Source organism: Lepidochelys kempii, chromosome 2, assembly GCF_965140285.1.
Source record: "Lepidochelys kempii isolate rLepKem1 chromosome 2, rLepKem1.hap1, whole genome shotgun sequence".
Lineage (NCBI taxonomy): Eukaryota > Metazoa > Chordata > Testudines > Cheloniidae > Lepidochelys > Lepidochelys kempii.
The window spans coordinates 16287951-16305348 of record NC_136381.1 but is presented as its reverse complement, the minus strand read 5'-3'; the positions used below and the strand labels follow the sequence as shown (position 1 = coordinate 16305348).

The 17398-nt window shown below is 38.9% G+C and overlaps 1 protein-coding gene across 15 annotated transcripts in view; it reads left to right on the top strand.

The window, feature by feature from the left end:
* PHF20L1 (PHD finger protein 20 like 1) overlaps positions 1–15227 on the top strand; it is an 82655-nt gene extending 67428 nt beyond the window's left edge. For 10 of the 15 annotated variants that reach the window (XM_073330084.2, XM_073330088.2, XM_073330087.2 and 7 more), the window contains 4 exons: positions 4166–4361; positions 5603–5975; positions 10676–10841; positions 13288–15227. In XM_073330084.2, the coding sequence (XP_073186185.1) occupies positions 4166–4361; positions 5603–5975; positions 10676–10841; positions 13288–13430 (878 nt within the window). In that variant the 3' untranslated portion in view covers positions 13431–15227. Of the gene's footprint in view, positions 1–4165; positions 4362–5602; positions 5976–10675; positions 10842–13287 lie in introns of those variants that run through there. The other 5 variants (XM_073330086.2, XM_073330096.2, XM_073330092.2 and 2 more) reach the window with 2 other exon arrangements.
* Positions 15228–17398: the final 2171 nt, after the last annotated feature.

Sequence of the window (17398 nt, the reverse complement as noted above, 5' to 3'; positions counted from 1 at the left end):
GCTCATCTGATGGCACAGTTTAACCCAATCCTCCCTGCCCACCTGACTCCTCCAACTCCACTTTTTCTTTTTTTTCTTTTCTGTTCTTTCTGTCTAGGAGATGAATCATTCAGGATGTCTGCATTTGACACTGTATTGGGAGGATGGGCTGGGTAATGGAGGGTGTTATGCTGGAAGGTGTTAATAGCTACCATCAGGCTGGTTCTTTTATCTACAGATAATTCTGTGCATACCATTTTAGTGTAAGAACCAGCAAGTTTCCATCTAATTTTGTTCTTCTCGTGCTTGTGCATTTCCGTTATGCTACAGGTGTGTATACTTCTTGTGTACCATAGCTGGAGAGTTTTCACTAGCAGCACCTGTAGGGGCGGCCCCTCCCACACCGTTGCTTCTTTGTGCTCTGAACCGAGGGTATAAAGAGTTGAATCACTCCGCTCATTCTTTAGTTCCTTCTTACTTCCTGTGATTGGTAGTGAGAGCGTTTCTGTGTTTACAGCCTCGTTCCTTTGTGACTAAGTTGCAAATAGTTAGCTTTTACATAGTGATACTTATTGTTTCATCCTTTAGATGTTTCTTTTCTCTTTAATCAATTTTATTTTGTTTTCTGTGGATTCGGCTGGCTTCTGGGACTTGCCTAGTACCAGGAAGGCCTATGCGAAGGTCCTTGTTTTTAAGCCTCGCTCCAGCTGTCATCTGCCAGTGCCTGTCAGTAACTTGCACTCTCTACTGTTTAAAGTGCTTGGACAAGGGTCATGTCAGAGACCCATGCTGACAACACCAAAGGCCTATGTGGCTGTGAGAGAGGTATTGTGTTTTTCAGTACTGACCTCACCACTGAATAAGGGCAGAGATCCTCCACCAGCCCTGTTGCAGGTGCCATACTTATCAGCATTGACAGTAGGGTCTGTTTCGGCCTCATCTGTCTCAGGTCCAATATCCCATTCATCTGCCGTATCCATGACAATATCTAAACCTCCATGTCCTAGCACAGTACCGATAGCTAGGAAGCCTTCACTGTTTCCTCTCAGACTTGTAGACTTTTAAGGCCTGAAGGACCCATCATGATCATCTATTCTAGTTTGACCTTCTGCACATTGCAGGCCACAGAATCTCATCCACCGTCTCCTGTAATAGACCCATAACCTCTGGCTGTGTTACTGAAATCCTCAAATCACAATTTAAAGACTTCAAGTTACAGAGAATCCACCATTTACACTAGTTTAAACCTGCAAGTGACCCATGCTGCAGAGGAAGGCAAAAAACTCCCAGGGTTTCTGTCAATCTGACCCATGGAAAAATTCCTTCCTGACCCCAAATATGGCAGTCAGTTAAACCCTGAGCATGTGAGCAAGACCCACTAGCCAGACACATGGCAAAGAATTTGCTGTAGTAAATCAGAGCCCTCCCCATCTAATGTCCCATCACTGGCCATTAGAGATATTTGCTGCTAGCAGTTGTAGATCTGCTACATGCCATCGGAGGCAGTCTCATCATACCATCCCCTCCATAAACTTGTCAAGATCAGTCTTGAAACCTGGTTAAGTTTTTTTCCCCCACTGCTCCGACTGTAGGCTGTTCCAGAACGTCACTCTTTTCAAGCCTAAACTTGTTGATGGCCAGTTTATATCCATTTGTTCTTGTGTCCACATTGGTGCTTAACGTAAATAAGTTCTCACCTTCCCTGGTATTTATCCCTCTGATGTATTTATAGAGAGCAATCCTATCTCCCCTCTGCCTTATTTTGGTTAGGCTAAACAAGCCCCGCTCTTTGTTTCCTTTCATAAAGTAGGTTTTCCATTCCTTGAATCATCCTAGTTAGCCCTTTTCTGCACCTGTTCCACTTTGAATTTATCTTTCTTAAACATGGGAGACCAGAGTTGCACATAGTATTCCAGATGAGGTCTCACCAGTGCCTTTTTTATAATAATACTAACACTTTCCAATCTCTGCTGGAAATACCTCACCTGATGCATCTTAGGACTGTTAGCCTTTTTCATGGCTGCATCACATTTGTGGCTCTCAGTCATCCTGTGATCAGCCAATACACCCAGGTCTTTCTTCTCCTCTGTCACTTCCAACTGATTAGTCCGCATCTTATACCGATAAATAAGGTTAAGATTTTGTCCTAAGGATTCGAGTCCTTAGCCTCCTGCACCTTATTACACCTCTCAGCAAAAATAGCCTTTTTAGTGGCCACCACCTCTGCTAGAAGTATGGGGGAACTGCATGCCCTTGTGACAGAGCCTCCATGTGCTATTTTGTACAATGACAAGGGCCAGATTAGGCCACACCCCAAGTTTCTGTCCAGGGTGGTATCTGATTTCTACCTAAATCGGCCTATATATTTGCAAGGTTTTTTCCCAAAGCCGTATGCTCAGAAGGACAAACAAAAGCTACATGCTTTAGATGTGTGCTGCACTCTAACCTTTTATCTGGATAGACCAAAGCCCTTTCAGGTTTTTCCCCCGTATCTTTATATCCTGTGCAGAACAAATGAGAGGTCACCCTATTCCAGAGCACCAACTCTCTGAATGGATTAACACCATCATTGTGAAGTGCTGTGCTGCCCAAAGTATTCCTTCCTTAGAAGCTGTCACCTCTCTCAACAAGAATTCACTTGGCCTCTGCTGTGTTTGTGGAAATGTGTCTATTGTGGACATCTGCAGAGCAGCAATGTGGTCCTCTATCCGCACCTTTTCTAGACACTGTGCAATTACTGCAGCATCAAGGCAAGACACGAATGTGGGAAAGCAGTCCTACAGTCCTTCTTCTGAAGACACTCCAAGCCATACCACCGCTGATGCAATGGCTGCAAGTTGAAGCTAGACAAATTCAGACTAGAAATAAAGTGTAAATTTTTAGCAGTGGGAGTAATTAACCATTGGAACGATTTACCAGGGGTTGTGGTGGATTCTCCATCACTGACCATTTTTAAATCAAGATGGGATGTTTTTCTGAAAGATCTGCTCTGGGGATTATGTTGGGGAGGTTCTATGGCCTGTGTTACACAGAAGGTCAACCTAGATGATCACAATGGTCCCTTCTGGCCTTGGAATCAATGACAATGGCTTGGGGGTTGCCAGCAGTGTAATGTTGATATGCAAGCACTCGAAGAAGAAAAAGCAAACACTCGTTTTCTCGTAACTGCTGTTCTTTGAGATGTGTTGCATATGTCCATTACATGGCCCATCCTCAGACTCCAGGCATTGGAGTCTATAGTTGGGATCCCAGTGCAAAGGAACTGAAGGATGATTGGGGCGACTCCACCCTTTATACCCTCAGTTCAGAGCATGAGGAAGCCAAAGAATGAGCAGGGCCTCCCCTCCAGGTTCTACTAGGGAAAACACTCCAGCACCGTGCTGTGACATGCACATATCTACAGTGTGTTGGACACACACAACACATTTCAAAGAACAACAGTAACAGGAAGGTGAGTAACTATTTTTAACAGTTGCAAAGTGAAAGTACTATATAGTTCTGGGAATAATTAGGGATGCAATTATTTTTATGATGATTAAATTGGTATAAAAGTAAGGTGATCAGTTAAGCTACTTAGGGTTCACTCCTACTTGCGGTATAGAAACAGAAGTCACCAGACTGGATCAGACCTAAGTTCATCTAGTCCAATATCTGTCTCTGACAGGGGTCAGTATAAGATACTTCAGAGGAAAGTGTAGAATCCTGCTGTAAATCCTGATTTAAGATCCTGTCTTGCCCTGAAGCACAAGGTTTAATAGCTTTTCAAATTTTTTGTTGTTATTTATCATAGCTCTGAATATTCTTGATATCCATTTAAATGTCCCATCTCTTTTTTTAATCTTAAGTTCTTGGTATCTTAAATTATCTTTTCAGTAAGTGGATATCTTTTTAGAAAAGACGATTATAATTCACAACTTTAATTCAGTTTCAAATTCAGTTCACAGGTGTATCATGGTATAGAATGTTTTTTACTTCCTCACGCTTGAGTACTGAGTTATTTGTTTGATTTTCTTTTAAAACGTCATTTATAGAAGTCAGACAGTATACTGTGTCATATACTTGATGATGTAAATTTCGTTGAAAACCCGTGATAAAAGAAAGGATGTCAGAAAATATTTTAAGGATACCACTTCTGACTGTTGTAGTCACTTCTGGAGAATAAATTCTGATTGTTGTTTACCCGTAGGTCAGAGATGGAGTGCCAAATATCTTTACGATAAGGACTGGTTAAACAATGGGCATATGTGTGGATTATCATTTTTAAAAGAAAATTACTCTCACCTTAATGCCAAAAAGATAGTGTCAACACACCACCTGCTGGCTGATGTGTATGGTGTCACTGAAATACTACATGGACTGCAGCTGAAGATTGGGATACTAAAGTAAGTGTGGGTCTGGTGTTTCCTCCCCATCTATAGAGGAAGTGAGAGCTTAGTGTGTATGTCAAGATAATTTTCTTTTTAATTTTTATATTAAAGACCAAACAGATGTATATCGGTACACATTTAGACAGTATATTATTGAAAATGTCATGGCACAATTTGAATTGTTTGGATAGATGATGATGCATTCTGGAGCTCAGTCTGTGACAGGGCAGAAGCTGGGTTCCTCCTCTTCCTCTCAGCTCAGTGAGGAGGAATCCAGGGTCTGCACTTCTTGACAAAGCCTGAGGGGGGGGGGGAAATATTGGTAAGTGGGAATGTAATTGTTTTCTCCATTAAACACTAGAATGTGAATTTGTGATCCTATTATCGACTGTTAATGATGAATACTGAGACAAAGGAAAAATATTTGAAGAGGCTAAAGACTGTTTTTTATCCAAAACTTGCATGTGGTAGTATCTGTCTAATCCGGTTTGAAAGCGAAATGAAGACTTCTGCGCTTCTAAATCTGCCACGTGCAATCTATTCCCCTGTATCTAATCATCTGAGTTCTTAATAAATAGTATTAAATTAATTCTCTGAAATATTTGTGTGAAATTAGGAATTACTATGCCAATTTTACAGAAGGGGAAACTGAGTCACAGATTGGTTGTTACTTGCTCAAGGTCCAACAATTAATCAGTACAGAACAGAGCCCAGATCACCATTGCTGTACTTTAGCTAGTAGACCATGCTTTGTTTTTGAACAATCATTATGTGGTTGACTAATTTGGGATACAGTCATTTCTTCAAAGCCTGAATGTTTAACATTCTATTTTGTATAATTTTCTAATTATACTTCCACTGTACTGTTTACTGGTCCAATCATGCCAGGCGATGGAAACCCTCAATTTCAATGACAGTTGATAGTGCTCAGCACCTGACAGGATTGGACATTTTGGGAACATTCGCGTTTTTGTTTTATCATAACACACTTATTGAAGATGACCAGGGCATAATGGATTTACCAAAAATTAAGAGGTCCACAGCAATGCTGGGTGAAATCTTTGGCAATTATGTTCCCCTAAAAAATTGCCTATTAATATAAATTCAGTGGCTGTAGCTCACGAAAGCTTATGCTCAAATAGATTGGTTAGTCTCTAAGGTGCCACTAGTCCTCCTTTTCTTTTTAAGAATTTTAAAAGATTTCATTGCTGAAAGTGATTGTTCTATACTAACTTTTTTTCTCCCCTTCTTTCCAGAAATACACATCACCCTGATCTTCATCTTTGGGCTTGCTCAGGGGTACGAAAAGAGCAAGAGCAAGTAACATTTGGGGTAGAGAAGAAAATAGTGACTTTGCCAGATACTGTTAATCCATCTGAAAGGACATGTCACAACCAAAGCCATAAAGAACCACCCCCTAGTTTACCCCAGAAGATGGAAGAAACTTACATTATAAGCGAGCACAGTTACCAGAAACCACAGAGTTTTGGTCAGGACTGCAAATCAGTTACTGACCATGTGAGCTCAGATGATGAAGATATAAGTAGCTTTGAGGAAGATCAGGAATTTTGTTCAGATGATAAAAACTGTTTACAATATTCTTTAAAAGAAGATGGCGTGAGTGAGCAGGTAAAACTCATTATTCATATGTATAGACTTAGAGTTTAAAAAGATCAAACTCATAAAATAGTTAGAAATGCATGCCCATTACTGAATTATCAACTGATACGTGTTCTGTTGGTAGGCAGATGGATCAGTACAACCCACTTAAAATGAAGTTTAATGTAGTGAAACTCATTATGGTGAAGTAGGTTGGATTCAGATTGTTGCAGTTCAGTGTTGATAAATGCAAAGTAATGCACATTGGAAAACATAATCCCAGTTATACATATAAAATGATAGGGTCTAAATTAGCTGTTACCACTCAAGAAAGAGATCTTGGAGTCATTGTGGATAGTTCTCTGAAAACATCCACTCAATGTGCAGCGGCAATCAAAAAAGTGAACAGAATGTTGGGAATCCATTAAGAAAGGGATAGTTAATAAGACAGAAAATACCATTGTGCTGCTATATAAATCCTGGTACGCCCACATCTAGAATACTGCATGCAGATGTGGTCTCCCTATCTCAAAAAAGATAGATTGAAATTGGAAATGGTTCAGAAAAGGGCAACAAAAATGGTGTGGAACGGCTTCCATATGAGGAGAGATTAATAAGACTGGAATTTTTCAGCTTGGAAAAGAGACGACTAAGGGGGGATCTGATTGAAAACCTATAAAATCATGACCGATGTGGAGAAAGTAAGTTAGTGTTTGTTATTTACTGCTTCTCCTAATGCAAAACCTAGGAGTCCCCAAGTGAAATTAATAGGCAGTAGGTTTAAAACAAACAAAAGGAAGTATTTTTTCACACAACACACAGTCAACCTGTGGAACTCCTTGCCAGAGGCTGTTGTGAAGGCCAAGACTATAACAGCATTCAAAAAAGAACTAGATAAGTTCATGGAGGATAGGTTAATCAATGGTTATTAGCCAGGATGGGCTGGGATGGTGTCCCTAGCCTCTGTTTGCCAGAAGCTGGGAATGGGTGACAGGGGATGGATCACTTGATGATTACCTGTTCTGTTCAATCCCCCTGGGGCAGCTGGCATTGGCCACTGTCAGAAGACTGGATACTGGGCTAGATCAACCTTTGGTCTGACCCACTGTGGCCGTTCTTATGGTCTTAATTCATTAATTGCTAATTTGTAAACCCAGCTACAGTGGATTTCTGCTTATAGGGAGGTTGTTCTGTTAATATAACTAAGAAGTTCCAGTACACCTAGATTTCTTGTATTCAAGAAAAGTTTGTGGTTGCACTTATTTTTTTTCCATTTTGAAAGATTCTTTTGGTTTGAGAGAGATTGATTCCCTGTATTTAAAATGAAGAGTGTAAACGGAACCTGTTGTCTTTCTCGTAACAGAAGAAATTGGTTGAAGAGCAAATTGTTAGTTTCTCTCTGTTGTCTTTTGGTCTCTTAACAGTTTTTAAAACCTGGATTTCTAATTATATTTACCGTTGGTCTGTATTTTTCTTTTGACACCAAACTTCCCCCCAGAATTCAGTCATATAGGTTAACAATTAACTAAGCTTGTTTCTGCTCATGTAAAGATTTCTAACAAATGTTTTAGACAGAGTTCTTTGAAATGTAAATCCCATCTAATATAAACAGTGCTGATTTTTCTAGAGTTTTATCTTAGTGATGTTATAGCAGGGGTGGGCAAACTACAGCCCGGGGCCCGCATCTGGCCCTTCAGACTTTTTAATCTGGCCCTCGAGCTCCTGACGGGGAGCGGGGTTCGGGGCTTGCCCTGCTCCGCACATCTCCCAGGAGCAGCAGCATGTCCCTACTTTGGCTCTTACGTGTAGGGGCAGCCAGGGGGCTTCACACGCTGCCCCTACCCCAAGCGCCTCCCCCGCAGCTTCCATTGGCTGAGAACTGTGAGCATTCATGGCCCGCCATACAATTTCGATACCCAGATGTGGCCCTCAGGCCAAAAAGTTTGCCCACCCCTGTGCTATAGTAAAGGTTGTGCCCACACCTCTAAACCTTTTTTTCGGTTGCTTGTAACTTCCTTATACCATTGATTTGGGCAGGAGAGCTGAAAGTGTCTGGTTTTACTCTAGAAGCGGACTTAAAACAAAAAAACTTCTTAAGCTTTTTGAGATACCCAAGTATTTGAAAATAAATAAAACACTTAGACTCACCCACTTGTCTCCCCCATTAAAAAAATTATTCAGTTACTTTTTTTTCTTGGTACTCTGGTGTCACAAACATAGATTGGTTTTAAAGGTGGCACATAAATTTTATATATTCTTTAATGAAAAATTACACTTCACCTTGCTTGGAGTTAATTGTTTGTTCAATAATATAGTTTACATATTGAGTGTGTGCCTTAAGGACACATGCAGCAATATGAAATATTGCTGAATAGGGTCATATCTTGGAAAAACAATCCATATATCCATTTTTGCAGAATTCAGGTTTCCTTGGGAATCTCAGCTATGACTTTACTGGCTTTTGGTTACAATTTATTAGGTTTGGAAGGGGAATCTGTTGGGTCAGCTAGTCCTTTCCTTTCCTTTCCACTACTTTCACAGCACCATAAAGTACTGTCTGTCTAACCTTACTGTACTCTGTATTGAGTTAGGTTGGTGGGTGAGGCTGCTGGGGCTGGCCAGCCGGTTAAGGTGGTTTAACTGATAAGACTAATGCTTACCGGTTAAGATTTTACATCCCTATTTCCTATGTAAACCATTTTGCATTTATCCTAATTTTGATTTCAGCTCTGTTTTCAAATTGGCTTGAGACACAATTTGAATTATTTGTAACTGTTTTGAACTGACTCAAGAGCAACTATATTTGCTACAGTTCTCCTCTCCAACCCTGTTCCTCAAACCCTTGACTATGACTTGGCAATGTCCCTCCTAAACTATTGCAACCTTTGGCCTTTCAGATTCTTGTTTCCACATCTCCAATCTATGCACAGTTCTACTGCCGATCCTCTTTCACACACTCAGATGATATCCAATGTTGAGTCCCCTTTTAGTAGTTCTGCTTCTCCTTAAACATCATAGGTTGTTCGTAAATTTACAAAACACATTAGAGGGTGGGTGTGTCCTTAATTTTGCATGTTTGTTTCAGTGTTACAAAGTGTTACAGGGGGCTGGAGGAGGTCTTGAAAATTACCAGAAAATGAAGAGCCCTGTGTAGCTCGAAAGTTTGTCTTTTTGACCAACAGAAGTTGGTCCAATTAAAGATATTACCTCATCCACCATGTCTCACCAAAACATGTTCTGTCATTTATGGACACCCCTAACATTGTTTCCTCACTCCTGACTCTTAAGCCTTTACACAACCCCGCCCCACCCTGCACACTTCCATCATGTTCCTTTTGTGTCCTTCTCCACCAAATGTTTCTTCTGCACTGCCCCTTACTGTTAGAATGCGCTTCCTGATCTCACGTGTCATATAGGTCCCCCTCATTTGTTCTTATGCCAACAATGTCCATAATCTTAAATAGCTTGTCCCCCTTGCAAGTGTTAATCCCAGTATGTCATCTCCAGGACCCACCCATAGACCAGCAAAAGCAGGAAAGTCCAGATTTGGTGGGATTCCTATTTCTAAAGCTTCAGAAAAACAGGAAGAGAACATTTTTGTTTAATCATTTCAGGCCACTTTTGCAGGAAAAAAACTTTTCAGATGCAAAATAGTCTCAAGAATGTGGGTTTCTCAAACAGTTCTATCAATATATTTATAACACTGTTCACTCTTTTCTGTGGCAGCTGGCTTGCACTGATAGTGACTAACAAGTGTACTGTCAAACTAATACTGTCGTTGAGTTTCTGTCTGAAATGCAATAATCACCGATGGTCAGACAGCTTCAGCATAAGTGGGATTATCAGATTCTACAGTTAAAATCAACTGTTTATATAAATTTATGGGAATTGCTCTTCTAGCTCATGCCTTTGAGCTGTTAAATCGGGTATCTTGTCTTTGGTCATAGCTATTACTTGAGAGTTCACAGGAATGTACCTGGCACATTATGGAATAATACACATGGGAAGAAAATGATTAGATTTGCTTTTAGTTCTCATAGCTATACGTGTTACTGGTCACACAATTATGTGGCCCCTTTTAATACTCCAGCCATGTGATCTAGCCATGGTAGCAAGTTACACAAGATGACAGCAGTCTGAAGAAGGAATGTACTTTTGTCTTAAATCTGTCTGTCAGTATGCTATGAACTTTGAAATTAATTTAACAGACAAACTTTGGGATTTTAGATATAATTCCATTTTTGTATTTTCACTTCATCCTCTGTTGGACAGCAAACACAAAAAAATCCTGGACTCTTGCTTGAATTGGATAATGGTTCACTGGTGCATTCAGCACTTCATGAATTAAGAGTTAGAAGTTTATGTAGCAGAGTGGTGAGACGTGGGCCACTCCTATTGCACTAAACTGAGTACAAGATCTTGTGAACGTAACACTGCCTCCCCCCCGGTGCTTTCTGCTAACACTCTTCTGTGTCTGTGGGAATCCTGAAAGCTAGATGTACTCATTTGTTTGACATTTTTATTGCTCTTATTGTCCACTAATGTTCTTAAAAACTGCATACCGATATGCATGTTTATGTTTTTGTGAAATAGTGGTACAATTAAAAACTCCATCATTCAGGGCATTTGTACCAAGTATTATAATCAAAACCAGAATCCAAGTGGATTGAAATTGAAAATAAATCATTTATTAAGGGCTAACTTTGTTGCTTTTTGTTGGTCCTATGGAGAAGAACACTGTTGAAGGGAATGTGGTGTGTGCTTGTAATGAAAAAAAAGGATCAGAAGAACAAGTGGATTCCCATCTTCAATGGCAGCTAAATCTCCTTACCCACATAGAGAATGTACAGAATGAAGTCACCAGCAGAATGGACCTTATTGAAAAAGAAGTTGATGGTAATTACATTGTTACGAAGTATTGACATTAATCTGTATAGAGCTTTGAACATTCAAAGCATTAAATGAACAAGAAGAAGTCTCCATTACCTCTGTCGTGTAGATGACTAAGACAGTGATTAAGGCCCAAATTTTTAAAGGTGTTTATAATTTTGGGTGTTCTGGGACACCCAGAGTCTGATTTTTCAGAGATATTGCGCGTCTGCAACATCTACTGAGGTAATGAGTATTCAGAATGTCTGAAGTCAAGCCCAGGCATGCAGCATTAACAATAATTCAAAAACCTGGGCCAACATGACTTGCCCAAGGCCACGCAGTGAGACCATGAAATAGCAGGCTCCTGCTCCCATGCTCTGCCTACTAATCTGCAGCATCTCCTGAAGTTGATAGCATTTGTTTGGACAATAGTATCGATCAGTTACCTGAGGAAGAGGAAAGAAGTCTTCATCTTCAGCTGTGGTTTACTGTGTATTGGTTTAGAAACAAACTGGTAATAGCCTGGATTAAGGAGGCAGACCAGGCTTCATAACAACAAATTTACACAAAGATAATGCAGTAGAACTAAGTGTTGTAATAGATGAATGCATTCAGTTTTCACTAGGGCTATAAATTAATTGCAGTTAACGCCTGAAGTTGACTGAAAACAAAATTAACGTGTTCATTATTTTTTAACATGTTAATTGCATACCTCTGGGCGCAGCAGCAGGGTCTGAAGCTCTGAGCCCATAGCCTATATTTGAAAATATAGAAAACATCTAAAAATTTAAATAAATGGTATTCCAGTATTATTTAACAGTGCGATTAAAACTGTGATTAATCGCTATTAATTTTTTTTAATCGCTTCACAGCCCTAGTTTTCACATGTAGAGACTCACTTCACAAATGAAGAGAGTTTGAACAAAGTGTAGTTATTGTGTCCGTAATTATTTCTTATCTAAAACAAAATAATGTTAGCCCTGATGGAATGTTTATGATCAGATTGCATGTACATTGACTATGTTTCTAGAAAAATGGGATTAGACTCTTGCCATCCCTCTTTTTTATGAGCACTGAAATTCACTCAGAAATTAGATTCCACTCTGAAAGTGACTGTCTTATATCACCTGCTCCCTGTTTTTGTTTAGTGATACGTTAAAGTTAGTTTTCAGAGTAGCAGCTGTGTTAGTCTGTATTCGCAAAAAGAAAAGGAGTACTTGTGGCACCTTAGAGACTAGCAAATTTATTTGAGCATAAGTTTTCGTGAGCTACAGCTCACTTCATCGGATGCAGTCAGTGGAAAATACAGTGGGGAGATTTATATACATAGAGACCATGAAACAATGGGTGTTACCATACACACTGTAAGGAGAGTGATCATTTAAGATGGCTATTACCAGCAGGAGAGCAGGGGGGAAAAGACCTTTCGTAGTGATAATCAAGGTGGGCCATTTCCAGCAGTTGACAAGAACATCTGAGGAATGGTGGGGAGTGGGGAAATAAACATGAGGAAATAGTTTTACTTTGTGTAATGACCCATCCACTCCCAGTCTCTATTCAAGCCTAAGTTAATTGTATCCAGTTTGCAAGTTAATTGCAATTCAGTAGTCTCTCATGGGAGTCTGTTTTTGAAGTTTTAAAGTTAGTGACACAAGTGAGTCTTCACAACCTTTTATTCCTGTTGAGTTTTTACTAGTGCAGATTCGTGACAGCTGAGACAGTGAGCTGGAGTCTTTTCTTTGTATGTGTATCATCAACACATTGTGGGCTAATTTGTCCTAACATACTTTTATATTACTGGAATTTAGCTATCAAGGTAATTGGAATGATTAATAAGGGGAACACTTTAAACTGCGTAAAAGAATGAAAATTTCCATGGAGCACTGAATTATTTGATTCTTCAGAAAATGTCTTCATTTAAATAACGATCTGAGTATCTGTAAGTTGGACCTTCATATTAATGATGCATATGGCAGAGGCATGCTCCATTTTATGCAAATTACCTGCTGCCCTCGGGCTTGGCAAGTTGACAGCATTTACAAGAATAGTTGTTGGTCCATGTTCAATAGCATACAGAAGAAGTAGATTTGGAAAGGGTATGAACCTAAAAACTCAAATACAGAATGTCTCTAGCAACAAATAGTGTAAGTATTCTGAATTTTTATGATAGGCTGCTCTTCATTGGGGCAGTGAGTTTGGCCATGAAATATTCTGAGGTGCATCATTGGCAGTCACACACCTGATTTTCATGGAGCCATGGGTGGGGCACAATAGCCATTTAAATTTGGGTTGACAAGTTAGGACCAAATCCTAGTCAGGTTGAAGTCCTCAAGTATTTTGCCACTGACTTCAAGGGCACTAAGATATGACCCTTACTGCATTTCAACACACCTAGCTTTGGAGGATTGAGCACTCTTTTTCCGAAGATCCCTTTCTAATCAAACTCTTTTTTACATTTTTCTCAATTTAGTTTTAGAAAGCTGGCTTGACTTCACTGGAGAGCTGGAACCACCCGATCCTCTTGCAAGACTGCCTCAACTCAAGCGACGTATCAAACAGCTCTTAATTGACATGGGGAAAGTACAGCAAATAGCCACGCTGTGCTCTGTATGACAAAAGGAAGAATAAAGGAATAAAAATAGGCTCTCTACAGAGAATTTTCTTATCAGCCACAAGACTGGCAGGAGGACAGCAAAAAGCTGGATATTTGTCTAGTTCTGGGCTGATTACATTTTTAGCCTGAAGCTTTGGAGAAAAGAAAGGAAATCTAGAGTAAGGAAATTAACACTGAAAAGCTAAATACTCTGTATTCAAGATGCAAATTACAATGTCACATATTGAGGAACATTGACATGGTCTACAATATGATAAATAAGACATGTGAAGTGACAGAATTTCTCCTTCAGGTCATACAAGAAGATTCAAGAAATCTCTGCAATGGAAAATGCTATAATTTTATAGTCAGTAGCAGAAAGAGCCAAACTCTCAAATGTCAGTGGGAAAAATGTACAATCGTAATTATTTTTTCTCCCATTGCTAGTGAAAATACAGACACAGAGAGATCCATAGCCTCTCTACAGTTGGTCCACCCCCAAAGTTTTAGGCAGGTAACTGATCTTTTGCAGTCCATGAACTACTTCTTATCTAATTAGTGTTATTTGGGAAAATGAAAACATTTGCTTCACTTTTGAAAGAAACAGGATGTGGTGGTCTCCTTATAAATATTTTTTTAATGGAAATCCTCATTACAGCACCCTTAGGCTCTTTTAAAAACGTAAGTGGCAAACAGTGGTCAGATGTGCCAAATAATACTAAAACCACTGGAATGACAGTTTGAAGATAGTGAAATACATGGAGAGTTTTGTTCAAAGTTCTACCTGGTGCCAGCAATCCATCCAAAATTGTATCTAGTTTATATTTTTTTACGTTCTATTGCAGTATTCAGGATTCCAAGTACATTTTGTCCTGGGTAGTTCAGCTTGGTGTTAGCCCTCTGAATCTTTACCAACCTCATCTGGGATGAGGAATGACAAAAGCAGCAAAACTGCTTGTTTGTGGCTGTGAATTATTAAACCACTAGATTGAATATTGCAAAGATACATTATCTAGGATGTTTTTATAAAACTTTTAGCTTCAGTCATAAGTGAGTAAAACATCATGAAACCAAAGGCAACCTAGTTGCTCTGTTAGCTCTTGCTGGATTTTGAGCTCAGGACCTTCTCTTTGCCTGTGCTCATGTAAGTTGTCACTGCACCCAGTGCTACATATGTATGTGTAGGTATATGTGTATATACACACACATTCATATGTACATACTATATACATATTTATATCTACACATGTCTAGTTTTATTACTATAGACTATAAGAACTGGTGGTTAACATGAAATGTTACCTTTTAACAAGCAGTTTATAAAATTGAAAATAATGTATGTACAGGTTTTGGAATTTGTAAAATATGACTGTTAAAAGGAGGCTATTTAATTGATGACATAAGATACTTGAACATTTTATGCCTCACAACTGTTTATCAGTTCTAGTTTTCTGTATAAATGCATTTTAGAACCGATAGACAGTAAACTTGAATTTACCTTTTGATAAGAGTACAAGCCACTGTACATTCAAAAATTATTTAAATTTGCAAACACACTGTTCTATATGTAAGGTACTGTATGTAAAACTGTTTATTAAAACTATTCTGCATACTCTACATTTTCCACTTTTCTTCCTGTCCTATACAGAAATGTAAAAAAGTGATTAAAATAATGTACAGACCATAAAAAACTTGAATTTTTGAATGCCTGTTGAGGATTCAGATAATCGAAAAGTGTGCCAAAAATGGATTGTGTACAAAAGATGTTGAAACTAGTGCTTTGAACTTTCATCATAAAACCATCATTGAGAGAGAAAGTAGCATGCCCGGGTGCTTATTGAAAAATGCCTACACTAAAGTCTCTAATTTATCTGTCATGTCTGAAGTAAGTTAATGCTATTAATATTTTAACTCTAAACCAAATGTGTCAATGTCCGTTATAGAATGATACCTATTTAAAAGGTCTCTTCAACAGCAGTTACCACACCATTGTATTGGCAATATTACAGCTCTGTATTAATTCCAAAACTCAACTCAATCTTAATTATGTAGCAGGGATTGGCATCTCCATAATTTAAAGAGGAAATACAGTAACTGAGGAATATGTCAAGGAATGTTGATTTTTTTTTTTTTATGGCAACCACTACAATATTTAACAAAATACCCTGATGTTTTATACAGGATAATTTGATGCTTAAATGACTACTTAAGACACATTTCACAGTATTAACAGCTGTTGAAAGTGATCTACTTGCTCTTTGGATATGCAAGATACTGTTATATATTATTCACTTGCTGCATATCCTTAAATGTGGTACTGTGTGTACTGTATAGAATAAATGTAAATCTTAATACACAATTTGAAACAAAGTATATAGTATTTACATAATATATACAGTACATACTGGTGCTATGTTATACAATGTGTGTATGCATGTGTGAGATACCATATAACTGTAAATGTAATGAACGGAGAGATGGACTGAGGTTTCAAGTTGTAGGAAGGAGGTTCCTTGCTTTGGGCCCATCACAGCAAAGTTACAATGAGATGTGAGAATATTATCCCTAAAAGGTGGCTGTTGTATGAGCTGAGGACCCGGTAGTCTCAGATGCAGGTACTAGGAGGTGGTCACTGGTGTAGACAGGGCCTACACTTTTAAATATATATTACATATAAAAAACTACTGTAAAGTATTGTATGATTTCAAAGTTAAGTTATCAAAAGTTAGGCAATGTCTGAATTAAGGTTGCCTATGCAATTCAGCCTTCTGCCATATGCATTGTGTTAGTCTTTTAACTTGCAAGGTGTCACTTTTTTTTAACCCCCACAGGACCCTGCCTCTTTCAGTGCACAGAATAGGTAGGGCCCCCTGAATGAGTAACTTTTCAATATTTCTGTTTACCCTCATTCATTTGGTAGCCAAATGCATAATATTTACCACATACCATTTAAACCATGCACTGCATACAAAATTATTCATTTCTTCATGGGCTTTTCTATGACACACATCACTGTGAATGCTTCACAAACTTTAAGGTAACTTGGTATCATCAACTCCACTTTAAAGATGGGAAACTGACTAATAGAGAGATTAAGGCCAGAATTGTCAGGCGCCCAACTTGTGAAACACTTGGGACCTGATTTTTTTCAGAGCATTTTTATAGCACTTTATATGTTCAGTGGACGCACTGACTTCAGTTATGGTTGTAAGTGCTCGGCACTTCTGCAGATCTGGCCCCAGATGTTCCCTGTTGGGCACCTAAAAAAAGAGAAACACAATTAGTGGCCACCTATGAATTTTGGTCTAAATGACATAGGAACTCTGTGGCAAAGCAGGGATCGGTTCCAAGTCTCAGAATGTTATCCAGTTGTCTTGATCATAAGACTATTGTCAAGGTTCCTTCCCCACTCTGAACTCTAGGGTACAGATATGGGGACTGCATGAAAGACCCCCTGAGCTTATTCTTACCAGCTTAGGTTAAAAACTTCCCCAAGATACAAACTTTGCCTTGTCCTTGAACCCTATACTGCCACCACCAAGCGTGTTAAACAAAGAACAGGGAAAGAGCCCACTTGGAGACATCTTCCCTCAAAATATCCCCCCAAGCCCTATACCCCCTTTCCTGGGGAATGCTTGATAAAAATCCTCACCAATTTGCACAGGTGAACACAGACCCAAACCTTTGGATCTTAAGCACAATGAAAAATCAGTCAGGTTCTTAAAAGAAGAATTTTAATTAAAGAAAAGATAAAAGAATCACCTCTGTAAAATCAGGATGGTAAATACCTTACAGGGTAATCAGATTCAAAACACAGGGAATCCTTCTAGGCAAAACCTTAAGTTACAAAAAGACACAAAAACAGGAATATACATTCCATTCAGCACAGCTATTTTACCAGCCATTTAAACAAAAGGAAATCTAACACATTTCTAGCTAGATTACTCACTAACTTTTTACAGGAGTTCTGAGTTGCATTCCTGATCTG